General features: G+C 38.6%; 1 protein-coding gene and 1 long non-coding RNA gene across 6 annotated transcripts in view; one reads left to right on the top strand and one right to left on the bottom strand.

The window, feature by feature from the left end:
- The window catches only part of PRUNE2 (prune homolog 2 with BCH domain), a 294,221-nt gene extending 266,901 nt beyond the window's left edge, over window positions 1-27,320 (top strand). Inside the window, exons 13-19 of one of the 5 annotated variants that reach the window (XM_061425570.1) lie at window positions 5,273-5,375; window positions 6,030-6,161; window positions 7,226-7,312; window positions 11,752-11,850; window positions 15,742-15,780; window positions 20,272-20,319; window positions 26,897-27,320. In XM_061425570.1, coding sequence (XP_061281554.1) covers window positions 5,273-5,375; window positions 6,030-6,161; window positions 7,226-7,312; window positions 11,752-11,850; window positions 15,742-15,780; window positions 20,272-20,319; window positions 26,897-26,927 — 539 coding nt within the window. In that variant the 3' untranslated portion in view covers window positions 26,928-27,320. Of the gene's footprint in view, window positions 1-5,272; window positions 5,376-6,029; window positions 6,162-7,225; window positions 7,313-11,751; window positions 11,851-15,159; window positions 15,196-15,741; window positions 15,781-20,271; window positions 20,320-26,896 lie in introns of all 5 variants that reach the window. The other 4 variants (XM_061425572.1, XM_061425573.1, XM_061425574.1 and 1 more) reach the window with 4 other exon arrangements.
- LOC133252721 (uncharacterized) lies at window positions 1,863-26,903 on the bottom strand. Its single transcript, XR_009738058.1, has 2 exons — window positions 13,297-26,903; window positions 1,863-12,372 (listed from the first exon to the last, which is right to left on the bottom strand). It is a non-coding gene; the product is annotated as an uncharacterized LOC133252721 (long non-coding RNA).

Here is a 27,320-nt window from a genome sequence, read left to right as displayed (position 1 = left end):
GATCTATCCTGGAGAAGGTTCCATGTGCGCTTGAGAAAAAGGTGAAATTCATTGTTTTGGGATGAAATGACCTATAGATATCAATTAGGTCTAACTGGTCTATTGTATCGTTTAAAGTTTGTGTTTCCTTGTTAATTTTCTGTTTAGTTGATCTATCCATAGGTGTAAGTGGGGTATTAAAGTCTCCCACTATTATTGTGTTATTGTTAATTTCTCCTTTCATACTTGTTAGCATTTGTCTTACGTACTGTGGTGCTCCCGTGTTGGGTGCATATATATTTATAATTGTTATATCTTCTTCTTGGATTGATCCTTTGATCATTATGTAGTGACCTTCTTTGTCTCTTTTCACAGCCTTTGTTTTAAAGTCTATTTTATCTGATATGAGTATTGCTACTCCTGCTTTCTTTTGGTCCCTATTTGCATGGAAAATCTTTTTCCAGCCCTTCACTTTCAGTCTGTATGTGTCCCCTGTTTTGAGGTGGGTCTCTTGTAGACAACATATGTAGGGGTCTTGTTTTTGTATCCATTCAGCCAGTCTTTGTCTTTTGGTTGGGGCATTCAACCCATTTACATTTAAGGTAATTACTGATAAGTATGTTCCCGTTGCCATTTACTTTATTGTTTTGGGTTCGAGTTTATACACCGTTTTTGTGTTTCCTGTCTAGAGAATATCCTTTAGTATTTGTTGGAGAGCTGGTTTGGTGGTGCAGAATTCTCTCAGCTTTTGCTTGTCTGAAAAGCTTTTGATTTCTCCTTCATACTTGAATGAGATCCTTGCTGGGTACAATAATCTGGGCTGTAGGTTATTTTCTTTCATCATTTTAAGTATGTCTTGCCATTCCCTCCTGGCTTGAAGAGTTTCTATTGAAAGATCAGCTGTTATCCTTATGGGAATTCCCTTGTGTGTTATTTGTTGTTTTTCCCTTGCTGCTTTTAATATTTGTTCTTTGTGTTTGATCTTTGTTAATTTGATTAATATGTGTCTTGGGGTGTTTCTCCTTGGGTTTATCTTGTTTGGTACTCTCTGGGTTTCTTGGACTTGGGTGATTATTTCCTTCCCCATTTTAGGGAAGTTTTCCACTATTATCTCCTCAAGTATTTTCTCATGGTCTTTCTTTTTGTCTTCTTCTTCTGGAACCCCTATGATTCGAATGTTGTAGCGTTTAATATTGTCCTGGAGGTCTCTGAGATTGTCCTCATTTCTTTTAATTCGTTTTTCTTTTATCCTCTCTGATTCATTTATTTCTACCATTCTATCTTCTAATTCACTAATCCTGTCTTCTGCCTCTGTTATTCTACTATTTGTTGCCTCCAGAGTGTTTTTAATTTCACTTATTGCATTATTCATTATATATTGACTCTTTTTTATTTCTTCTAGGTCCTTGTTAAACCTTTCTTGCATCTTCTCAATCCTTGTCTCCAGGCTATTTATCTGTGATTCCATTTTAGTTTCAAGATTTTGGATCAATTTCACTATCATTATTCGGAATTCTTTATCAGGTAGATTCCCTATCTCTTCCTCTTTTGTTTGGTTTGGTGGGCATTTATCCTGTTCCTTTATCTGCTGAGTATTCCTCTGTCTCTTCATCTTGTTTAAATTGCTGAGTTTGGGGTGTCCTTTCTGTATTCTGGCAGTTTGTGGAGTTCTCTTTATTGTGGCGTTTCCTCACTGTGTGTGGGTTTGTACAGGTGGCTTGTCAAGGTTTCCTGGTTAGGGAAGCTTGTGTCGGTGTTCTGGTGGGTGGAGCTGTATTTCTTCTCTCTCCTTTCGAAGAGTTGGGTTGCTTTTCTGGGTGCCTGATGTCCTCTGCCGGCATTCAGAAGTTGTTTTGTGGAATTTACTCGACGTTTAAATGCTCTTTTTCTCTGTCTTTAATTTTTGTCAATTGGATTAATATGTGTCTTTGAGTGTTCCTTCTTGGGTTTATCATGTATGAGACTCTCTGCACGTCCTGGACTCTAAGTGTTTCCTTTTTCATGTTAGGGAAATTTGGGGTTATTTTCTCTTCAAATATTTTCTCAGGCCCTCTCTCTCTCTCTCTTCTCCTTCTGGGACCCCTGTCATGTGAAAAGTGTTTGTCACTCAATTGTGTCCAACTCTTTGCAACCCCATGGACTGTAGCCTGCTAGGCTTCTCTGTCCATGGAATTCTCTAGGTGAGAATACTGGATTGGGTAGCCATTCCCCCCTTCTCTAGGGAATTTTTCTGAACCAGGGATCAAACCTGGGTCTCCTGCATTGTAGGCAGATTCTTTATCTGAGCCACCAGGGACGCCTAATAATGTGAATGTTGGTGTGTTTAATGAATGGCAACCCACTCCAGTATTCTTGCTTGGAGAATTCCATGGACAAAGGAACCAGGTGGGCTACTGTCCTCATTTCTTTTAATTCTTCTTTCTTTCTTATGTTCCACAGCAGTGATGTCTACCATTCTGTCTTCCAGCTTGCTTATGCGTTCTTCCTCATTTACTCTGCTGTTGATTCCTTCTAGTGAACTTTTCATTTTACTTATTGTTCATCTGTGTTTGTTCTTTAAAGCTTCTAGCTCTTTATTAAACATTTCTTGTATCCTCTCTGTACCTCCATTCTTTTTCCGAGATCTTGGATCATCTTTACTATTACTACTTCAAATTCTTTTTCAGGTAGACTGCCTATCTCCACTTCATTTAGTTGTTCTGGTGTTTTACCTTGTTCCTTTGTTTGGAAGATATTTGTCTGTTTTTGTGGTCATCTCCATTCCTCCATCTGAGCCACCAGGGAAGCCCCTATTCCAGATGCAAGACTGCAATTCTTGGTTCTGGTGTCTGTCCCCTGGTGGGTGAGGTTGGTCCAGGGACTTGTGCAGGCTTCCTGGTGGGAGGGATTGGTGCCTGCCCACTGGTGGGTAGAGTTAGGTTTTGTCCCTCTGGTGGGCAGGGCCATGTTAAGGGGTACATTTTTAGCTCACTACTTGCTGGTGGGAGGGGCTATGTTTCCACTCTGTTGGTTGTTTGGCCTGAGCATGCAGGTTGCTTAGTGGGCCCAGGTCTCAGTTCCAAAATGGTAACCTCCAGGAGCGCTCATACCAATGGGTATTCCCTGGGATGTCCACCACCAGTGTCCTTTCCCACAGTGAGCTACTTCCAACCATGCCTCCCCAGGAGACCCTCCAAGACCTGTAGGTAGGTGCTTTGCCCTGGGCCCCAATGCACATTAAACCATGTGTGTCCTCCCAGAGTGGAGTCTCTGTGTCCCCTAGTACTATGGAACTGCTGTACTGAAGCACCCCTGGCCTTCCAAGCAAAATGCTCTAAAGGCTCCTCCTCCCAATACCAGACCCCAAGCTGGGGAGTCTGATGTGAGGCTCCCACAGGCTACTCTTACTCCTGTGGGAGAACCTCTGCAATATAATTATTTTCTAGTATGTGGTTCACACACCCAGGAGGTCTGACATTTGATTATATTGTGAAAGAGTCCCTTCTACTGTTTCTTGAGGCTTCTTCTTTGTCTTTGGGTATAAAATATCTTTTTTTTGGGGGGGGAGGGTGTAGATAGGCCCTGCTCCAGTACTCTTGGCTGGAAAATCCCATGGACAGAGGAGCCTGGTAGGCTGCAGTCCATGGGGTCGTGAAGAGTCAGACATGACTGAGCGACTTCACTTTCACTTTTCACTTTCATGCGCTGGAGAAGGAAATGGCAACCCACTCCAGTGTTCTTGCCTGGAGAATCCCAGGGCCGGGGGAGCCTGATGGGCTGCCGTCTATGGGGTCGCACAGAGTCGGACACGACTGAAGCGACTTAGCAGCAGCAGCAGCAGCAGATAGGATTGAGTCTTTTTTGTTGATGGTTGTTCAGCAGTTAGTTGTGATTCTGGTGTTTTCATTGAGAGGAGGTGAGCTCAAGTCCTTCTACTCTGCTATCTTGTCTTTGCCTTTCCTGATGTCTTCAAAAGGATGCTTTTGTACTTGTATTTAAGATGGATTCATTATGTCATTTTTTCTTTTAATGAACTCTCTTTTTCATTGCACTGAGCCTTAATTGCATATTTTAGTGGAGTTAGGATTAATGTCATTAAGCCACCCTATCCTTTGTGGATTTCTATTCAGTTATGAATCTTCCTAAATGAAATTATTTGTGGAACAAACACTTCTTGTATGAAAATATATCTCCTTATGCCATTTTCCTTCATACCACCTTCTTTAAAAAGTTGGCAAAATACCTACATATTGGAAAAGATGGGACTAAAGCAAAAAATCCAGAGGGAAGCTACTGCGGTCCTGTTTTGCAAACATGTTGCATCAGGTATACACTTACATAGGTAGCATCTTCTAAGATATGTAGCATTATCTGCAGCAGCCTCAAATTAGTAATATACACAAACCCATAATTTGATGTATTTTTAGTTGGTATCACTTTCTTCCCCCACCTCTTTTGTGGCAGAGTCATACTCTCTATCCTTGTAGAAAACATCTCATTAAACTGCTTTTCGAGAGTTAAGCCCATCCAAATCTATATCTAGCCAGTATTTTACTGCCTTGTAATCACCAGAGGGGTATTTAGAGTTCTGAAAAAGTGAAACACGCCAAATTCTGATCAGGCTTGAGGGTGTGTTCTGTCCTCCTACTCAAAGCTTTGAGGAAATCTCTAATGTTTCTAAAGCCTAGAACTATGTTATATGATACAATCACAAATATTTTTAAATGGATGTTAAAAAATGAAAGTACAGTGCATTGCTTCCATTTTTTAAGTCTGGAAGACACGTGAGATTCTATAGACAAATTTGTAGAGACTTGACCAACGTCTGCCACGTGTTTCAAAGATGAGTTTTCAAGGAACACAGAGTTTACTACAACTAGGAAATACTAAACAGAATCAAATAGAACCTCTCTCTTAGCAATTAAAGGAAAGAGTGTTATACAGATTAGCTTTTTTATTATATAAATTAGAAGCCCTTAAGTCAAAATGTGTTGCCTCACCATCCTTTGTTTTTAAGTTGAATATTTATAACCCACTTACATGACTATGTACAATACATATAATCATCCATAATACTTGGGTGCCCTATATATGCAAATATATTCACACTATGTATTGTATCTTAACCACTGCAAGACAATTATATGTGTATATACTTACAGAAGTATATCGTCTTTATAATAGTCACTTAAAGATATATCTAATACATCCACACACATACACTTGCCAAGGCTTCCAGATTTATCCTTTAGGTTAAATAGTATCTTGTTAAGAGTTTCAGTTGGTTACAAATGTCTTTTTGTTTGTCCCCCAGGATACTATGGGGACGGCCTAAATGCCATCATTGTGTTTGCCGCCTGTTTTCTGCCAGACAGCAGTCGGGCGGACTACCATTATGTCATGGAAAATCTTTTCCTGTGAGTGATGCTTACAATAAAATGTTTTGAGTTAATGTCTGTGGGGATGCAATGGCAGAACATCTTTAATAAAAGGAAACAGATGATGTACAATTTGATGTAGAATTTTCTAAGCCTTTGATTAAAAGTCAATGAAATATGTATCAAGGAAAATTGCTCAAGAGACTGAAAGCTTCAGAGGAGCTGTTTTGTCAGGAGAATGCACTGAAAACAAAATGAACACAGTTTGGCCCATATTTTTAAATTTTGTAACGTTTTTTTTGGGTGAAGTGTTATTTTGGTTTCCTGATAACATGTTCTTAGTCAACTGATAATAACCTGACTTCATTTATATCTGCCTTTATTTAATCTGACTTGTCCTTTAGTGTACAATAGCATTGCTGATATTTTTGAAAGTTGGGTTTCTAACCCACAGACTTTTCAAGTGTACCTGCATTAAAAAAAAAAAAAAAAGATAACTGTGCAAATAAATGAGTAATACTCTCAGAGAAGTGATCTTAGGTAACTGCATTCTTCTCAAGAAGAAGAGGTAATATGTGCAACCATTCTTAAATGTTATGCACCCTGTAATTTAAATATTATATAATTATGGTGAAATAAGATGAACTCTATCATGTGGGAACTTAAAACACTTCTCTTCCTTCCTGTGATCAGATATGTAATAAGTACTTTAGAGTTGATGGTAGCTGAAGACTATATGATTGTGTACTTGAATGGTGCAACCCCAAGACGGAAGATGCCAGGGTTAGGCTGGATGAAGAAATGTTACCAGATGATTGACAGACGGTATGTGGGGCTCTATTAGCTAATCACTATTTTGACTTCCTCAATAACTCCCATCTCCAGTGACCTTTTAGTTTACCAAAAATGCAGTCACAATTTAGGAACATTGAATTAATGCTGATTTGAGATAATAAATTTTAAAATATTAAAGTATCACTCAAATTTTAAATAAAGCGAATCTTCCTCAGATTTTGTTAAATGTTACTAATCTCAAACTTAGTGACAAGCATTTTAAAGTATGCTCATGCTTTTGCCATATGGAGGTGCAATTTGAGCTGATAAATCAAAGTCCACGATTCTTCACTGGTATCATGCGGCCTTACTGCCCTTTTTGTGCACTAGCATTATTGTGACTCAGGCAACCCACGTGCCCTTATTTCAACATTCACTGTTAATTCCAGCCTGTTTGGTGACTGTGTGTGCCCCTTCCTCAAGATACATCACGTCTATTCATACTGGTTTTATTAGAACCAAACACATTGTTGCCATCTACAGGAAAACTCATAATAAGCATACAAATTTATGATGTTTTCTATAGCATGGCTTACTCTCGGATGTGGCTCCCTGCAAAGCAACGTGCGAGTGCCCCGATATAGTAACTAAAATCCGTTCATCATCCAAACATACATACAGTAGCACTGCTAACGCTGAAAAATATGCCAGGATATCCAAAACGTTAATCTGAAGGCCAGATAACCACATGCTTTCATTATACACAGGAAGAAACCCAGGCTCAGTAGAACAGGGTATTCATTTCAAAATATTAAAAATAATGCTGACAAAAATGAATAGCATCGTCAAACAAAAATATGCCATGATGGTTATAGATTTTTGCACTCCAAGAGTATGACCATTCTATTTTACATTTATTTCTGTGGGAAAATTAGGTTTGAATTATGCAAGTTTCAAATTATATCTCATTGCATTCTATACCTGCCTACCAGATGACAGTAACTTACACAAGAATTCCCTAATATTTATATAAATATATATATACACACACACACAAATACTTTAATTCCCATTCAAAATAGGTTATGAGTAATTTTTTTTCTTTTTCAAAATAGGTTGAGGAAGAATTTAAAATCATTCATCATTGTTCATCCATCTTGGTTCATCCGAACAATCCTTGCAGTTACACGACCTTTTATAAGGTATAGTCATTATTACAGTAAAAGTACTAGTTTTTTAAAGTATGTAATTCATTGTTCCTCTACACAAAAATTCATAAACCAAGAGAGTATTTAGGATAATATGTTTTGCCTCTGCCTTTCCTGAAAATATACTTTGGACTGCCCAGCAAGAGACTCTAAGAGTGAGTATATTTTCATAGTGATTATTTTTCCCCTATAATTATAAAACATGATCTCTATATTGCTTGCTGTAAACACAGAAAATGAAATAGTGAGGTTTCTGTATAGATAGTACTATTAAAGCAATAAGGGCTTCCTTGATAGCTCAGTTGGTAAAGAATCCACCTGCAATGCAGGAGACATGGGTTCAATCCCTGGGTTAGGAAGATGCCCTGGAGAAGGGAAAAGCTACCCCACTCCAGTATTCTGGCCTGGAGAATTCCAGGCTGTGTAGTCCACGTATAGTCCATGGGGTCTCAATGAGTCAGACACGACTGAGCGACTTTCACACACATTAAAGAAATATGGTATTTTGTAAAGAATCAAAGAGGTAGAGTATACCATGACAATGGAAATCAAAGACACATCAAGGACAGAAACATAAGTCAGACCTTAATTATTTTGTTTCTTCTGAACAAATACCATGGAGGTCACCTAAAGTGGGTTAAGAGTCTGTGCCGCCATTTTGAGAGCTTTGTTTTGATCATCCATGAGCCTTCTAGGTTTAAATTCACTTCAAATCAGTAAATATTTGTTCATCATCTATTTTATGTTAGATGCTATATAACCTTACATTTTCGGGATGAAAAGAAAAGTAAGATATGCCTCTTACATAGTAAAACTGAGACAGTTAAATGAAAGGGACACTATAGATTTTCTAGAAAGCTTTAAAAAATAGAATAGGGAGGGGCAAGATAGGGGTATCAGATTAAGAGGTACAAACTACTAGGTATAAAATAAATAAGCTACAAAGATATAGTGTACAGCACAGGGAAAATATGCACCATTTTATAATAACTTCAATGGAGGATAGTCTATAAAAATAATGAATCACTAAGTTGTATGCCTGAAACTAATATAATATTGTGAATCAACTATATATCAGCTAACTAGAACTTGCCTAACATCAGAATACAAATTATATAAACTGAAATTTTTGTCTCAGTGTTATTAATGAATCTGTAAGAAAAATTCTGATCACTTTACTTCTGGAGAAAAAATTAAAGGTTAAAATCTTTTATATTTTTGAATTACTATATATATATTTTATTGAAGTATAGTTCGTTAACCATGTTTCAGGTGCACAGCAAGGTGATTCAATTATACATATACACATAATTACTTTACAAATTATTTTCCATTATAGGTTATTGCAAAATATTGACTATAATTCCCTGTGCTATACAGTAAACCTTTGTTGCTTGTTTCATATCTATTTTTTTAAGTTAGAAATTGAGCGTTCTGTGCCTTCCAGAATCTCCTTTTTTTGTCTGTGTTCACTTATATTTATTTAGCATTCCCATCCACTACTTCCAACAACTGGGTAGCAGGATTCAACTAGTTTTCCTCTGGCAGGAGAGCTCTTTAAATTACTTTAAAGCATAATACAAGCCTTTAAGATATATTTTTAAAAAGCTACTAATTTTAAGATTAGCAGAAAATGCTTTGACAGGCACTAGGAATAAATGTACAATGAAGAGCTTATACAAACTTTTAATGAGTAAAAAAGCAAACATTAGAATTGATATTGATTCACTGATGTTTGTTTAATAATTCAGTTTCTATTTTAAAATAAATATATTTCTCCTTGGTAAATATTTATTATGGCAAGAGTATGAGAAAGAATTCTAATTCAACATTTATTGAAGGGAGTTTCAAGATAATAATAATTCCCTTCTCTAGGGGATCTTCCCAATCCAGGGATCAAACCCAGGTCTCCCACATTGCAGGTGAATTCTTTACCAGCTGAGCCACAAGGGAAGCCCCAATAATTAAAACAAAAATAATTAAATTATGGCAAGTAGTGTTGTGGTAAATTACATGTAATAATGGTTTACATTTATTGAGTACTTACATGCATTATTTTATTTAATCCTAATGATGGTCTGAAGGAGGCACTGTTTACCATTTCTGTATTGTAGCAAAAAAACCCTAAGGTTAAATGAGGTCAAATAAATTGTTCAAACCAGGAGCCAGCAAACCATTCTGTAGAGAGTCAGATATTAAATATTTTAAATGTTATGGGCCATACAGTTTCAGTCACCACTACTTAGCTCTGCCATGGTAGGACAAAAGCCATAGATAATGTGTAAATAAATAAGTGTCCCTGTGTTCCAATATAACTTGATTTATGAACACTGAAGTTGAATTTTCTGAAATGTTTTACATGTCACGAAATAGTTTTATTTTAATCATTTTTCAACCATTAAAAAAAATGCAAAACCAGTCTTAGCGCAAAGATATAAAAAACCAGTAATAAGTTGGCTTTGGCTCACAGGCCATAGTTTACCAACCCCAGGTCTGTGGTAACATAGCCAAGAAATGATAAACTCAGGCTCTGAACCCAGTGTCCACCTAATTCTAAAGAACACATATTTCAAGTACTTATGTTCTACAGTTTCAGCATATAAAACCCTTTTGAAAGATCCCTGTGAATCAATCTATGTTAGTGTAACAGATTTTTTGACCTGAAAAAAGAGGTCACTAAAATGTATTATAGGTCTTTTCACTGCTAAAGGGTAACACCTATGACAGAGGTATATAGCAAATTCTTTTTTTTAATTCATGTATTTTTAAACTGAAGTATAATTAATTTACAATGTTGTGTTAATTTCTGGTGTACAGCAAAGTGATTCAGTTTCTTGTATTCAGATACATATTTGTAACTAAATACGAAAAAGAGTATTTTTTTCAGTTACGTATTCTTTTTCATATTCTTTTCCATTATGGTTTATTGCAGGATACTGACTATAGTTCCCGTGCTGTAGAGTAGGACCTTGTTGTTTACCTGTTTATTTTAATATAGTAGTTGGTATCTGCTAATCCCATCCTTCTAATTTATCCCTCCCTCCTCAAGTTCATTTTTTTTAAATGAACTGTCTGTCTGTGTCAAGCACTGGGTTAGGTGCTGCAGGTTGAGAAATTAAATAGCTCAATTGATTTCCTCAAAGAGGTCACAGCCTGACAGCTGACACAGGTAGACAAGAAAGCAGCTGCAATAGAGGGAACAAAGGAAGCTGGAGGGTGATAACTCAGAGTGAGGGTGAGTTTTAAGGTAACAGGTGAAGCGTGAAGACAGAGAGTCTGCATCGAGAGAGGCTTTCCAGAAGAATGCATCCTCAAGGTGAGTTTTGAAGAATAGGATTGGCTAGTTAAAGCCAGGTAGAGGACATAGCAGGTACCAATACACCAAGAAGAAAAAATATTCTTTTTCATATTCAGTTACAAATACATATCTGAATATGAGAAACTGAATCACTTTGCTGTTTAGAAAACTGTACATTCCAGTGTGGAGGTGTCCTCCTGGCATGACTTCTTCTGCCTTCTTATTCTACCCCCTCCATTTTTTAAATCAAAATCTGAATTTAGCTCAGAAATTCCAGAGGAAGGAAGTGGCCTAATGTGGCTTATCGTTAGTAGTGTGTGTTCACCCAAGGCTTATCAGGACTTGAAGTGACTGTTCGCAAGCCACAGCCAGTAGCCCACAGTCAAAACTGCAAGTAAAATGTGAAAGCTGGATGTATGCAGAAGTGACCTTGAGAGCATCTTCTCAGTAGACTGGGGAGGCCTTTTCATTCGAGACCATTCAAGGGAGTTTGATGCCTGATCAAGTTCCCTTTCAAATGGAATGATATATTTTTAGAATTAGTTTGCTATTACACTAGTAATACAAAAATGTCACCTTCTTATAAAACAGCCAATCATTATAGGTAAGTGGCACCTTCTGCCACTGACTGAAGGTGAAATCTGGGCAAATACATAACTCTTTATGTCTAAATTTCCTTATCTTTAAAAAGAGAATGATAACAGTACCTACCTCATTAGGCTATCACAGAAAATGAGTTAATATGTGTCTGTGTTAGTTGCTCAGTTGTGTATGACTCTTTGTGACTCCATGGACTGTAGCCTGCCAGGCTCCTCTGTCCATGTAATTCTCCAGGCAAGAATACTGGAGTGGGTAGCCATTCCCTTCTCCAGGGGATCTTCCCAATTCAGTGAATGAACCTGGGTTTCCTGTATTGCAGGCAGATTCTTTACCATCTGAACCACCAGGAAAATCCCCAGAGTTAATATATATTAACCAATTAGAACAGAGTCTGGCACATAGTAACTACTCAAATAATATAGCTATTCTTCTAAGTCAGAGTGCTGGGGGCAAGGTGATAAGGATTTTCAAGAAGAGGCAGAAGTCTGAGGGATGGAGGAGTGACTGAAATCTTTCTTCTTTTCTTTTTTTCAAGTTCCAAATTCAGCAGTAAAATTAAATACGTTAGTAGTTTAGCAGAACTCAGTGGACTGATCCCAATGGATTGCATCCATATTCCAGAGAGCATCATCAAGTAAGTCCTGATGGTTTTGAAGATTTGGTAAGAAATACTGCATGTCTGGAGAAGGAGATGAGAAAATAACTCACTCCTGGAATATGGGGAAATGCTTATCTTTTGTTTTACATTTAAAACAAATAATAAATATTCTCCAATAAATATATTTCTTTTCTTATAACCTAGAGATAACTGTTCTGTTCTTGTAGATCTACTTTCACATGATCTTCTATGGTGTTATTGAGATTTGCTCACTTTCACCTTGAATTTACTACCATTTTGGGGAAAGCATAAATTTAACACTAATCAGTGTATTTGTTACTTCTGTCTTGCATGCCACACAAAAGGTAGATTTTGTACACAGCCTGGATTTCTTCATTGCCTTATATAAAGTAATTTATCTGCTTGACCCAAGGAAAAGAGACAAAAGTTACCCCTTTCTCTGATTTCTTCATGGTTGCCTCCAGGTGAAAGATAAAGCAGAGTGGTGGGTGGTGCAGTCAGGAATGACTTCCTTACTCGGGACCTGGTAAATAAAGCCTGTAGGTAGAAAGCATGGATACTTAAAATTGTAGGATTATACTGCAAAAATAGTAAAAAGTCAACTGCTTGGAGCTGGGGCTTAAAAATGTGATGCTGGAAAATGAACCCTCCTAACTGGTTAATTGTTGCAAAGAACTATCGTTTATTGTCGATCATGTTTTTCTTTCACTATGTCTAATTTACTGGCTTTCTGTGTGATTAAAAGTGGGAGGAAGGTAACCATCAACTCAAAGAAAACAGTCAAGGATACCCTATCTTCCTCCATAAGATGGAGAGCAGAATGGACCTCCCAATTCAGGCTTCCAAAAAAAGAGTTCCCTCACTTAAAAAAGGCACAGAAACTGGAAGGAAAAGACTCCCATTTAATGCATGTCTCCTGTTCTGGGTACAAGAAATGCTTTATTTATATCCTTTATTTAATCCTCAGAGTAAACGCCCTGTTTACATATAAGAAATGTCACTTAGGAAGGGGATGGTTACTTATGCAAAGTAGAAGCAGGAACAAGGAAGAGATGGAACTAGAATTTAAATCCAGGTGAGCCTGGAATCAAAATTCCCAGATTTCTTTACCTCCTGTAAAATATCCATCTAAATAATGGGTATATTTAGATAAATATAAGGGGTATATTTAGATAAAATATCCATCTAAATAAATACCCATACCCTTCTGGGTCACAGCTCAGAAGTAGCTGCAAGTTTGGTTTTCCTGCATCCCAATATCAGGTGTGAACAGAAGATACAGATTGGGTTGATAACTGCCAGTTGGCTTAGCTGAATCAAGCTGAGCGTGCATAAGCTCCTGATGGTGGATGTAATCCTCACTGGCTTTATAGAGTCCCCAGACCAGCACAACTCACAGCTCTGGCCTGCTGCCTCAAAAAGAAGACACCCCATCTCCAAAAAAAGTACTAGCACACCCACCTCCTATTATGCAAAAGATGACAAGGATATTCCATCTTCAAGTGGACATGACCACTGGCCACTTTCTAAGTGAGTATGCTCCCTGCCAGTGTGGCACTGGGAACAAGAGAAGAGAATGTGCTTTGGAGGATCAGCATTAGATTTGAACCTTCTTCCCACTTTGCCTCTCTGAGACTTCAGGAATCCTATTTAGAACTCTCTGAGTCTCAGCCTCAGCATCTGTGAAATGAGAAAACAAGGAGCAATTAATTCATGGCAAGGTCCTGAGAACAGAATGAGAACCATGAACATAAAGCACTGAGGAGCCACCTGGCACAAAGTTGACAAGCCAGAATGTTATTTATTGTAATTGTGTTGCTTTTCAGTTCAGTTCAGTTCACTCACTCAGTTGAGTCCGACTCTTTGCCATCCCATGAATCGCAGCACGCCAGGCCTCCCTGTTCATCACCAACTCCCGGAGTTTACCCAAACTCATGTCCATCGAGTCGGTGATACCATCCAGCCATCTCATCTTCTGTCATCCCGTTCTCCTCCCGCCCCCAATCCCTCCCAGCAGCAGGGTGTTTTCCAATGAGTCAACTCTTCGCATGAGGTGGCCAAAGTATTGCAGCTTCAGCATCAGTCCTTCCAAATTTACTGTTCACACAGGGAAGTTCAGTTGAGAAGTTAAACTTGCCTGAGGTGCTTTTCATTCATCTACAAGTCAGGTTTTCTATTTGGGAAAAGTTTCCTCCAAAGGAAGGTTCTATTTGGAAAGATTTTCTTCTGGAGGAAGAAACTTACAACCGTGCATATCCTCCCCATGTGTCCTGTCTTTCGTAATCCATCTCCTTTGGCTGTCCTTTCTCTCATTTCTGTAACTGACCCTTGTTGCATCATTTTCATATTATGCCATTTTCAAACTGGTAACAAACCATAACTCTTTCCCATTACACAAGAGCAGGATCTCATCCAATCCCAAGGCCAATATTCAGCTGGGATAGAATGCATCAAAGGGCTTAAAGGAAAGAAAATTGAGCCCAATCTGAAATCAGGTTTATAATCACTGATTACAGTCAGTTCTTGTTATTTGTGGCAGTGATGTTCTTACAGATCTAAATAACATACTGAACCATTGTTTTCAGGGGGAACACGGGGCTAAGTTTCTGTGAGTGCTTGGTCACAGCATTCTCCTTTGCCAATTAGCATACAACCTTGTTTTATGTCCATTTCTGTTTAAAGATACCTTACTTGATCTGTATTGTTGATTCACTAACTTTGAACTCAGGGCCAACAACACTATAACCTGTGCCTGAACAAAGCTTATCTAACACACACATACCTCCCTAAGGCCCATCACAGCCATCCTGTACTCAGGAATACTAGATGATACTTAAGCATAATGTTTGGGGAACATTCTTAAAGAGATCACCAGCAAAAAAAAAGCACAAAAATAATAAAAATAAACATGCCATGACACAGACTGTAAAAGGCCATTTGTTTGCAGCGTGAGAGCTGAGACGAGAAGGCAGAGCCCCACTGGGCTCCACCTCAGCTGGGAACCCACACAGCAGGTGACTGAAATTTCTGGGCACTCTGTTAAAGTCCACAAGTGACCATGAAAGTGCCAAAGTATTGCTTAGGAGGTTGCAACTATGGTTTAGCAAGTAGGTGAGTTTGTGAACACTCCATCTGCAAATCATGAGGATTGGCTGTATATAACTATAAATTCAAAATAATTGATTGTATTGAATATAAATAGGTTTCCTCCCCAAAGGCAATTTGACTATCATTTAGGTTCGTCTCTCACGTTTTGACTGTCCTGTCATTTTTTCCATCTGTCCACTCATTTTCCTCATTGCATTCGTTTTTTTATCCTGTAAGGTACGATGAAGAAAGATCTTATAAGAGAAGTGTGAGGTAAACGTCTCCTGTTCTTCAGTTCACGCTGGATCCTTTGTGTGTGTGTACACCAGTGTCTTACTTGTGGGTGACCTCAACAGGCTACCAGAGGAAGAGGTCCTGGTATCAGTCCCTTGTAGTGTATCATTTCCAGTCTTTGTCGTGTGTCTAAAGCTGTTGAGGTCAACCTAATTTGCAACTGAAACCTACTAAACCAGATACATCCCAGACTTGGCCCAGGCTGCAAGCTAATTTTAACTAGCCCTGACAACTGCTGTGGCTGTTTTCAGCTTTATTTCAGCCAGCATGCTTCCAGTCTCCTTGCAAGTTTTGTATCTCCCTTTATGAAGGACTTTGCAAAGGAAACGTACATAAACACAGACTTGGGAGTTCCTAAAACACCATATGTAATTGAAGGCATGTGTCTTAGGCTCCAAAGGTTGGTTTTTAAAAGCACATACGCTCCACTTTCATTTGGCTCTGCTTTGACTTCTTTTTTGTGACTCTCTCACGCTCTGCTTGCTTCTTGTTTCTTTTCTACACTGATAATTTTTGCTCATGCAGACTGGATGAAGATCTGAGGGAAGCATCTGAAGCAGCTAAGTAAGACTTGGTTTCCATTCAGCAGCTGGCAGTGATGTTGGCTTGCATTTCAGGAATGAATTGGGAGAACCTGCATGCCTGGTGTTTTATTCTTGCATCCTGATAATAGTGCTGCCCTTTTAAAGTTTCCTTTGTTCCATGATAGATGTAATTTCTCTTATTTGTACTACAATCTGTTTGTCCCCCTAATGATCGTGGTTATCTTGTTAAACATTTTTTTAAAATATATATGCAATTTTAGGCACCACAGCAAAAGAAACACATCACAGGCAGTGCCATGAATAGTGTAACAGCCAGATGATCACTTGCATCATCTGACTAAGGCAATAAAACCTCACTAACTCATACTAATGCAGAAAAATGGTAGCAACGTGAAATACTTCTATAGAACCAAATTCCTGAATTTCCAATATTTTTTAAAAAACTACTATTCAGTGACTGGGAAATATAGCTTAACTAACAGCTTCTGACTTATTTGCATGAGTACAAAAAATATTGCTCACTATTATTATAGTTTTAAAAATAGCAAAATCATAACTTTAATGCAAATATAAAATGAATACATGCCAATAATTTTATTCAACTAATTACTTAATCAAGGAACCAGGAAGCTGTTAAAAACCAGTTCAAAGAGTATTTGAAAAGCTAGATATCTATAAGCAATTTATAAAGGAATATTAGGATAAAAATGTTGGTTTAGATACAAAATTGATTAATGTTCAACAGGGCAATAAACTGTACCTCAGGGTGATCTTTTCCACTGGACAGAAACTATTGCATCTCTGCTCAGTAAAAATCTGCAAGTTAATATCTGCCTCTACAGAGCTGTAAGATCAATAGGAAGTCAACTCAACAGTTCTTCTAAAGAACATCCAGTAATTTTATTTCCAGTTCACAAATAATTTTTCTGACACTGTTAAATATAAACAAGAATATTTGCTGCATCAAGCTTCTCCATTGCAAAAGTTGCTTACACTGTTAATTTTTATAACTTGTTCCTATTTTAATAGATAGTGCAAAAGCAGAAAGCCTGGACAATGTCTAAACAACTACAAATTCTGAATAAGTAAGATCTAAGTTAGTGAAGCTTTTCCTATATAGATATAAATGCCAGTTCGTCATGAAAACAATCCATTAAAATATTTTTCCCTACATTTTTGTAGCAGGTAATCTGTAGAATTATTTACCTAAAGCATGGATCTTTTGGGTTAAAAATTCAAGGAAAGGTTTTTGCGTAGAAAGCTTAGCATTAGTGTAGATTACCGTTAAATGTGCCTATATAGTGGTACAGTGTACCCTGTTAGCATTTATCTGTGCTCAAATTGCACTGTCATGAGATTCCCCAAAGAGATAGTGAGCAATTAGTTTCCCTTTCAAATTCTTTTTTTTTTTTTTTTTTTAGGATAACAGATTTATTAAATTAAGAAGCTGTTTTCAAGACAAAAATATAGGGAGGGAACATCAGTAACTTTCCAGCCAAACCCACTATGGAGTCATAGTCATGTGCTCTCATTATTACCCTAAAATCTTGCCTCCTTCAATAGATACCTTCCCTCTATATTTCTACTCTTCCTGCTTAGCTACCATAAGAGAATGTTTATCACTTTTGGCTTAGTTGTGTAGCTTTCTTTTTTCTCTCAAATTCTTCATGGTTTACTTATCTACCTCCACAGACCCTCTCCCCAAAGATCTAAATGGTCTTGGCTGGTCCTGAGATGTCTTGATCGCCTTCCTAAAGGAAGCAGCAAGCTCATGCCTAGTACATAGTAGATGCTCAATAAATTTCTGCTTCATCAATTGGTGAATGTGCATAAGACTAAGATCACTGCTGAGGCAGTGCTTCTCAAACTTAACAGCACATCAGAATCACCTACAGTGTCCTGGGCCTCACCCCCAAAGTTTCTGATCAGCAGGCCTGAAAATCTGTATTGCTAACAAGTTCCCAGTAATGCCAATACTGCCAGTCTCAGGACCTTGCTTGGAGAGTCTGGCTGAATAAAACTAATCAGATTTGTCCTCAGAAGTCGATGCTCTTGCTTTGAATTCAATGGGTAAGCCATCTGTCTGAATTCCCCATTAATTTTACTTCTTCTGATGGTGACATTATAGCTATGAGGAACTGAAAATGTGGAAGGAGAAAGAATTTTACTGTTGACCCCACAGATCGAAATCCCACAGAATCCTACCATTTCCGCACGCTAACTATATCTTCTTAACTACCTTTGAGCCTCTGAAGTGGTCCCCCAATCCTTGGACAGACTGTAGATGATGACTTGCAGTTCAGAAAACATAATCACTGCAGATCTATGGTTACAGGTTCCTCTTATGAACAGATGCCCCCTGACTTTCCACGTGACCTTAACTAGAAAGCTTCAGGCTGTTTCTAACAAAAGCAAACATATACCCTGTCAGGGAACAAAGCCTATCTGTTCAGTGTTTGGCTTTAGTCCTGTTAGTGTTTTTAAACATTCACCCTTTCCCCGTTAGGGATACCACCTTCACCTCTAACTGACTTTCAGAAGGAGATTCCCTCAGCCAGTCTTATTTTTTCCTTAAACCTTAAATTCTGAACAGGAAAGAAAAATATTTTAAAAAGGATAAATTGTACATAGAGAGTCATTCTTATTTTGCAGAAGGGGAGGAATCTATCTGTTGCCTTTGGAGTGACAGTAGTACATGAACTGTAAATTGCTCTTTGCTTTGGAAGGATTGCTGCTGCCGCTAAGTCGCTTCAGTCGTGTCCGACTCTCTGCGACCCCAGAGACGGCAGCCCACCAGGCTGCCCCGTCCCTGGGATTCTCCAGGCAAGAACACTGGAGTGGGTTGCCATTGCCTTCTCCAATGCATGAAAGTGAAAAGTGAAAGTGAAGGCGCTCAGTTCTGTCCAACTCTTAGCGACTCCATGGACTGCAGCCTACCAGGCTCCTCTGTCTATGGGATTTTCCAGGCAAGAGTACTGGAGTGGGTTAGGGTTAGGGTTAGGGTTATGCAAAGTTAAAAAGCAGAAACGCTAGGTTTAGAAGACTGCCTGCCTTTTCTTGATTCCATTTCAGCTTTACTAGGTTTTTCTAGCACACTGTCAATGCTTGCCTGACTGTTCCCGTTCACTAGAGTTGCCAACTATCTTCTATAAAAATACCACCACCAGAGAGAAGGGTAGGGAGTGAGGGGGAAAAGCCTTCTGACTTTCTCAAGGAACTAGCCTTTTGCCATTTGCAAAATACCTAACGTTAATAACCACACCTCTTATGTGTAGACAGAAACCTTTGCTTGTGAAATTATCACATTACAGAAGGAGCTCTCACGTATAAAAAGGAGCGCTATGCTGTGCTGTGCTTAGTCGTTCAGTCCTGTCCAACTCTTTGTGACCCCATGGACTGTAGCCCGCTAGGCTCCTCTGTCCACGGGGATTCTCCAGGCAAGAATACTGGAGTGGGTTGCCATGCCTTCCTCCAGGGGATCCTCCCAAATCAGGGATCAAACCCAGGTCTCCCGCAATACAGGCGAATTCTTTACCGTCTGAGCCACCAGGGAAGTGCAGAATCTCTTAATATAGTGTTTCTTTGCTGAAAATAAAATATTTACCAGAGGGGGGAAAAGTAAAAAGTTGAAGTGTTAAGTATAATTGGAAATTAAAGCAACTTTGAAATTTGCTAACAGAGGAATCTCACAGAATATCAAAAGCAGCTTAATATTACACAAACAAGCATAAACATGTTCATACACAGTAATAAAACTCTCCTTATTTTATGGTTACATGTTTCTTTCTGGACATGATCAGTTTCGGTTAATGTCAGGACTGGCTTGTTTGACCAGAACACAGCTGAGCTGTGTCACATTTTTTGTGACAATACCGAGGAAAGCTGACACTGGCATTTTCCCTTTTAGTGTCTTGGAAAATCTTCATTGTTGTGAAAACTGCAAGTTAACTGGGTTCATATATGAATAAAATTAGAGGGATTGTCCTTTGTGCATAAAATATTATATTATGTGGGTTACAAATAAAAATTTGTAATACTCTGTTCACCAAACACTATAGATTTAAAAGTCAGGAAGAAAATAACAAGGATAGAAGAGACATGGAGGTCTTGGGAGTTTTCAATCTTCCTTTTATGTTTCTGAATCAGGAGCAATTACTGTTTGCAAAACTGACGGTAAAAGAATCAGAGCTTAGTCTCATCGTCTGTTCAGGCGTAGATTAGACGTGTTCAGTAGTAGCAATGGGACCACATTAATCAGTTTCAGTTCAGTTCCATCACTCAGTCGTGTCTGACTCTTTGCAACCCCATGGACTACAGCACGCCAGGCTTCCCTATCCATCACCAACTCCTGGACCTTGCTCAAACTCAAGTCCATCGAGTTGGTGATGCCATCCAACCGTCTTATCCTCTGTTGTCTAACCGGTTTAAAAAGTTCAAATCTGTCCTGTTTATAAAGTGGTAACAGTAGAGAGAATGTTTACTGCTTCCTTTTTTTTCCCCTTGCGCTCAGAACTAGCTGCCTTTACAATGATCCAGAAATGTCTTCTATGGAGAAGGAGTAAGAATTCACCGTCAATAACAATTATGTGGTTACTCATTGTATTGTATGGCTGGGCTCTGAAAGACAAAAATACATTGAGGATTGGGTAAACACCATTTAGATGTTCAGCTTTCACGTTCTCTATGCCTGAAATTATAAACTTAAAAAAAAATGTGTCAGCTTAACACCATCTCATTCATGATCACCCTTAGATGTCTTAAGGAAAACCCAAGTCTTTACTTGGTGTTCTATTTTTCCAGCCCCAAAATGAGGAGAAAATGAATATTAGAGCCAGATGTAAAAGCATTTGGGCAAGAAGAATCCAACTGTTTTCTGAATTACATCATCCATATTTTAATTAGTGAAAGTAGGGACTTCCATTTGAAATTATTATTTTGGTGGGTGGGAGAGAAAACATCCTTATTTAGAAAATTCAAGAGGCAGCTCGGCCTGGATGGAACTTTAGAAATGATCTTGTCCATCTAGTCTCATCCTGTGAGAAATAAAAATTGAGCATGTGTTTACCATGTGCCAAGTTCTAAGTAAAAAGCTGCACCCACCCTATCTCATTTTTATCCTCAAAACAAGCCAAGGAAGTACACTGTACAGATAAGGAAAGAGCAGCATAGAGAGATAAGCTGTTCAACTTGAAGAATGGCCCGGAGCTGGGACTGGAGCCTTTGCAGTGCAGTTCCAGACCCAGTGGTTGTGGTTTTAAAGTCAGAGACAGGTGGCCTTGATGCTGGAATGGGTGTTCAACCTCTGATCTAACCAGGGAGGACAAAATTTAAGCCTAAAACAAAAGGGTTCACTGCTGTCCCGTCAGTTTCAGGGAATAAGCTGTGATCACTATCATGTTCTCAGAGAGAACTTGGCCCTCCAATCACGGGCTCTTAATTGGGTGTGGGTTGTGGAGAATTTAACATTGTCCTCCTCCACAGGAATCCAGAAGGAGGGGCAAAGATCCGCATTTAAATATATCCGCTATTGTCACCTTGTGTTCTCTTGTGACCTCCTTTTCCCTGGAGGAGGTCTGAGGGGAAACTGGAAAATCCCGGTGCACTGGCTCGGGAGTTGCCACGGTGACCTTATAAGGAAGTTTATGCACAAAAACTCAAGGGAAGGTCTTTACTGACAAAGAACAAAAGCCTTAAAGAAGACCTTTGAAATCGCACAGCTACTTTTCTGAAGGTTTTACTGGTCCCACCTTTTTGAGATGAAGACAGCAATTGCTTCGAGCAAACTGCCACTCGAAAATTCTACAAAACAAAAATACCATAGTCCATCTAAAAAAAATATTTTTTTTTGGCAAATCATCCCTCTCTCAGCAAAGCAGCGCCCCCTAGAGCAGAGTCCTGCACCTACAGCTAACGAGCTGCGTGGGCAGAAGGTCCCTCACTAACCTACAGCTGCTACATCTGCGGGCTTACCCACTCCTCTGCTTGCCTTGTCTGTTTTGCTCCCCATCTGTATATGAGGCTGTCTGGGTTGGGAAGAGGGCAAAACACCGCTTCTGGTTGGGCTTCATTCCAGGGCATGGGGATGGGGGTGGGGGGGATGCAAATTGTTAATGTTACTTGCCATTTCTTAGAAAATATTAGTCTCCCTGCTTCCCCTTTCATCAGCCCTCTCTTTCCTAAGCTCTTTCTTACCAGGCACATGATCACAGTGTGGAGGATGAGATCTGGGATGAGGGGCCAGAGTGGCCAAGATTTTTTTTTGCTGACTTCCTGCTCTGGATTTCTGGCTTTATTTAGCATCAGACTAAGAGGCTTCATTTACCTTCTAGTTTCTGAGTGGAAGCATTTTACACCTTCTATAGCTAGTATTAAATGGATAAGCTGAAAAATGGGCAAAGACTCTTCCAAGGAGCTCAATTAGGCCAAGAATAAGACGTACAGTGTGCTGATGCTGTCATGGCCTCTCATTTCCTCAGAGAGAGAAGGGAAGGTTAAGTCCATCTCCCACTTTTCCTATAGAAAACAGGTTTATCATTAAACAATGTTGTCTGATACTTTGTAAAAAACAAAGAACAAAAAAACCTCATTTAACACATATTAGGAGCCAAAAATAGCCTATAGAAAATTATCAAAAAGTTACTATGTCTCACTGGAAAATTAGGTTATAGAAAGTGAAGCCCATCTGCCCAGTGAGGAATGCTCCTTTCATGTTTGAATTCTGATTAAAAGTTAAGTTTTTTTTCCAAAGCATACTATTTTGAAAAGTAATCCAGATGTTTGTCTCCTTCACACTCAGGTTAGGATTTTATTTTTTTCATTCATCTCCTAAAACCTGCAACATGACTTTTTATATTTTTACATAAAAAGTGTACATGGTCCAGAAGTGGGTCTATGCGGGGAGGCTTAAATTAATAGTGTTGTCCATAGCTTCATTAGCTCCACAAGACCACTGCTGCCTTGTCATCTTCAGGTGGTTTCCTGGATTTACTTAAAAAGCATCCACTTTTGACTATCTTCTTGCTCTTTCCATAAACTCGATGATTAAATTTCAGTCTCTCAGCATTTGTGTACCAAAAACTGAAGGGATAAATTAAACCCTAAAAGGTTTACAAAAAAGTCAGTATGAAAAATGAAGTGCTTCAAAATGGTCTGTTGTTTTCAGATTTTTATCAGGTGCCTTGATGGTGAAACAAAGTGACCATGTATACTTTAAACTTTTAAAGATGCTTTCAAGTATTTTGACCCAGATTCTACTTTTCAGACAGTGTGCTCCAAATTTTGATTTAATAAATATTCTCTTGGTCTATGAAAGACACTGAGCCACCACCATGTAAATACCAATAAAATTCCAATCATCAGTCAAACTTAATATATTCTTTTGGGAATAACTGCAGCTGGGAAACACATTTTTGAAGCAAAAACAAAAGGACCTGTTTTTTGGAAAAGCATATTAGAAAAAGATTGATGGGTCAGAGTGGATAAAAAGAAGACAGACACCTTTTTGGTAAAAACCCTGTTGATAAGGAAACAAGTCAGATCCTTGAGGGCATAAAAAAGAGATTAATATGCATGACAACCTGGCCTCTCCTAATAGTCAGTATGGCTGGGTTTGAAAACTCCCAAAGGACAGAAGATTATTGCAAGTAGAGTAATTAAGCAGTGAGATATGGTTTTCTCATTTCAGAGACACTGAACTGCTACTATTACTTACTCTACTGCTGCTGCTACTGCTAAGTTGCTTCAGTCGTGTCCAACTCTGTGCGACCCCATAGACGGCAGCCCACCAGGCTCCCCTGTCCCTGGGATTCTCCAGGCAAGAACACTGGAGGGGGTTGCCATTTCCTTCTCCAATGCATGAAAGTGAAAAGTGAAAGTGAAGTCATTCAGTCATGTCCGACTCTTAGCGACCCCATGGACTACAGCCTACCAGGCTCCTCTGTCCATGGGATTTTCCAGGCAAGAGTACTGGAGTGGGGTGCCATTGCCTTCTCCACTTACTACTGAACTAATATTACTGCTACTAATAATAGACATGTACTGTATGTTCATTATGTATAATTGAAAACACTTTAGACTAATCCTTAGCAAGCTATTCTATTTTGCAGATATAGAAATGGAGACTTAGAAAAGACAGGTAGCCTGGCCAAGGCCCCAGGGCTAAGAAATGGTAGAATTGCTGAGGGTACCTCAAAGGAGTATGCCTTACTGCTGTACTCTGGATGGGTTAGCTTTATTTGCAGAACTATGAGAATGAACAGGGCTCATTTGCTGCAGATTCCACAAGTAAAGCACAGTAACCTTTGCAACATATAAATGTAAGGCCTCCCTCCCTCCAGAGAGAGGAAGGGCAGATCTAAGCGAAATCCGCACATACTTCCCAAATTGCCCGATTCAAACAGAACATTTTTCTTTCGTTTCCTCCTCTGCGTGTTCACTGGCTGTAGTCAGTTTCTCTGGTAGGTGTCAGAAAACTGTGATATGTTCACAAGAGGTAGAAGAAAGACTCAAGTGGCCCAAAGACATTTTCGGCTTATTCCCTAGATATTTGGAAACTCAACAGACATTCTCTTTCCTTTTTTTCATATATTTTTTTTTAATTGAAGTATAGTTGATTTACAATGTTGTGTCAGTGTAAGGTGTATAGTAGTGATTCAGTGTGTGTGTGTGTGTGTGTGTGTGTGTGTATACATATTCAGATTATTTTCACTTGACCTAGAGATTATCATACTAAATCAGATGAATATCATATGATACCACTTATATATGGAGTCTAAAAAAAATGATACAAATGAACTTATATACAAAATAGAAATAGACTCTCAGAGAAAACATTTATTACATTTTGGTCACCAAACTCAGGAGACATTCTTTAAAAACAAGTTTTTCTTAGGTTATAAGAATCCATCTCATTAAGGTAGCTGTGCCCTTTTCAGGCAAATCCTTTGGCTTTAGAAAGTGTTGGAGGGTGAGAGTGAAAACAGTGGAGTCACAGCCAACAAGTCCCCAACATGTACCCTGGAGGTGAAAGCCAGTCCCTCACACCCAGGGACATGTTACACACACTCTTCAGAAGCACGCAGAACCCAGCATGTGCGGTCATGGAAATCACAGATGATTCGGGAGCAAGGTGGCCTCTGCCTGTGGGGAGGGATGGGTGGCCCAGGGTAATGCTTGCACTTGGCTTATTAGGTTTTTTTTTTTTTTCCCTAAAATATGATAAAATACAGCTAACACAAAATATACTATCTTAACCATTTTCAAGTATACAATTCAGTAATATTAAGTACATTCATGTTGGGCAATCAATCTCCATAACTTTTCGGTCTTGCAAAACGAAAACTCTGTTCCCATTACATCACAACTCCCACCCCACTACACACCACCCCTTCTACTGTCTGTCTTTATAAATTTGCTCTAGTGGAATTGCATGATATTTGTCTTTTTACAACTGGCTTCTTTCACTTGCCATAATGTCCTCAAGGTTCATCTATGTTCTAGTTTCCTTCCTTTTAAAGGCTGAATAATATTCATTATCCTGGAGGAGGAAATGGCAACCTATCATTATAGGTATACACCAAATTTTGCTATCCATTCATCCATCAGTGGACACTTAGGTGGCTTCCTCTTTCTAGCTTTTGTGAACATTGCTGTTATGAACGTGGGTGTAAAAATATCTGTTCGAGTCCCCATTTTCCGTTATTTTAAATATATATCTAGAGAAGTAGAATTCTGGGTTATATGGGAGTTCTATTTTTAATTTTTTGAGGAACTTCTATATTATTTCCCTTAATAGCTGCACTAATTTACATTCCTAACAACAGTACACAAGGGTTTCCTTTTCTCAGCATCTTCGTTAGCACTTTTTTCCTATTTTTTTAGATCATAGCCATGTTCATGGCTGTGAGGTAGTACCTCAATGTGATTTTGAGTTGTGCTTTTTAAAAACAGCTTTATTAAGATAAAATTTACTCATTTAAACTACACAGTTCAGTGGCTCAACAGTGTCACTGAGTTGTGCAAGCAACACCACAATCAATTTTAGAACATTTTCCTCACTTGAAAATTACTCTGTCACTCCCATTTCCCTTCACCTCAAGTCCCTGACAACCAGCAGCCTACTTCCTGACTATATCTGCCTGTTCTGGGCCTTTCCTATGAATGCAGTCACATGAGCTTTAGGGCTGGCTTCTTTCGTTTAGCCTCATGTTTCCAGGGTCATACACGTAGTAGCAAGGTTATAACTTTTCACGTTAGAAATGTACTTTTGATGAATTTAACATACAATTTTTAAAACTCCAAGACACTTTATCTGGGAGGAAGCATCAAAGGTGCTACGCATGAAAAAATGTCAACAGTGGTTTTATTTGGATGATGGCCCAACAAGTAACTTTAAAATTTTATTTTTCTTCATCGTTTTCTGTAATTTTCAGAAATAGAAAAATAAACATGTGCTTCTTTTATAATGAGGAAAAAATGTATTATATGTCTTTCAATGTATCCAGTCTTTTGTCTTTGATTTTATCATTTATTTACTTGACTGTGCCAGGTCCTAGCTGCAGCGTGGAATCTAGTTCCCTGACCAGAGGTTGAACCCTGGCTGCCTGCATTGGAAGTGCAGAGTCTTAACCACTGGACCACCAGGAAAGTCCTGGAAAAAAAAATTTTTTTTTTTAAGAAAATACTGGAGGGTTTTTTGCCATTGTTTTATTGTTTACCACTGTCATAATTTAGCACTTGTCATATATTCCTTATATCAGGCAGATCATTTATTTGCCTCTCAAGAAACAGTCATTTACAAAAAAGGAAAGGTGGATTTCCAAAATGCAATAATATTCCTTAACCCATTTAAAAATGAGCTGGCACAAGTCTTTTGCCCTCTAGATCATTTTGAAAGGTGTAAAATGCTTCTAGAAACAGTTTGGCAAAAATAAACAGACTCCATCTTTTAGAGAAAGCCTTGGCAACTCGGGGAAAACTGTGTTTTTACCAGATTGGTCTAGTATAAGAAATGTGCATGAATTATTTTCAATAAGTCCTCAGGAAAAAAAGCAACAAGCACAGGCTCCCTGAATCGTTACTGTTTCTTATTCAGTTTTTCATGTTGCTCATTTTTTTTTCTTCCTTTCTTTTCAAAGTATTAATCTGAAGCTGAAAGAAAAGCCCTAGTTGGCCACATCTGGATGAAGGGGCTGCTTTTCTGCTTCGTGGTTCTGTTGAAACATACCTACCTGGAAGAGAGAGCACTGATGGTACTCTGTTTCCACTTTGCACTACCTGCTGCCATTCTAAATTTCTAAGGGGAAAAACAGTAAGAGAATCTGTTTACTCTTAACATGTTTTATGGAATTGTGTGTATTTTCTTATTTTGCCAATTATGTGCCTCAAAGATTTTAGTTGAACCTTAGCAAGAAAGTAGGACCTTCCATTTCAATATTTCATTAACCCTTGGTACAGTGGTATTTCGTCTCTTTGTTGACTGTTGTTGACCACTGAGGTAACTGCAGTCCGCTATTCACTGTGAGTGGGTTTCTCCTTGGTGATCACTTCAAGTTTAAAATA

This window comes from Bos javanicus, chromosome 8 (genome assembly GCF_032452875.1).
Source record: "Bos javanicus breed banteng chromosome 8, ARS-OSU_banteng_1.0, whole genome shotgun sequence".
Taxonomy (NCBI): Eukaryota; Metazoa; Chordata; class Mammalia; order Artiodactyla; family Bovidae; genus Bos; species Bos javanicus.
The sequence above is the reverse complement of the archived record's forward strand: the minus strand, read 5'-3'. Positions and strand labels throughout refer to the sequence as shown.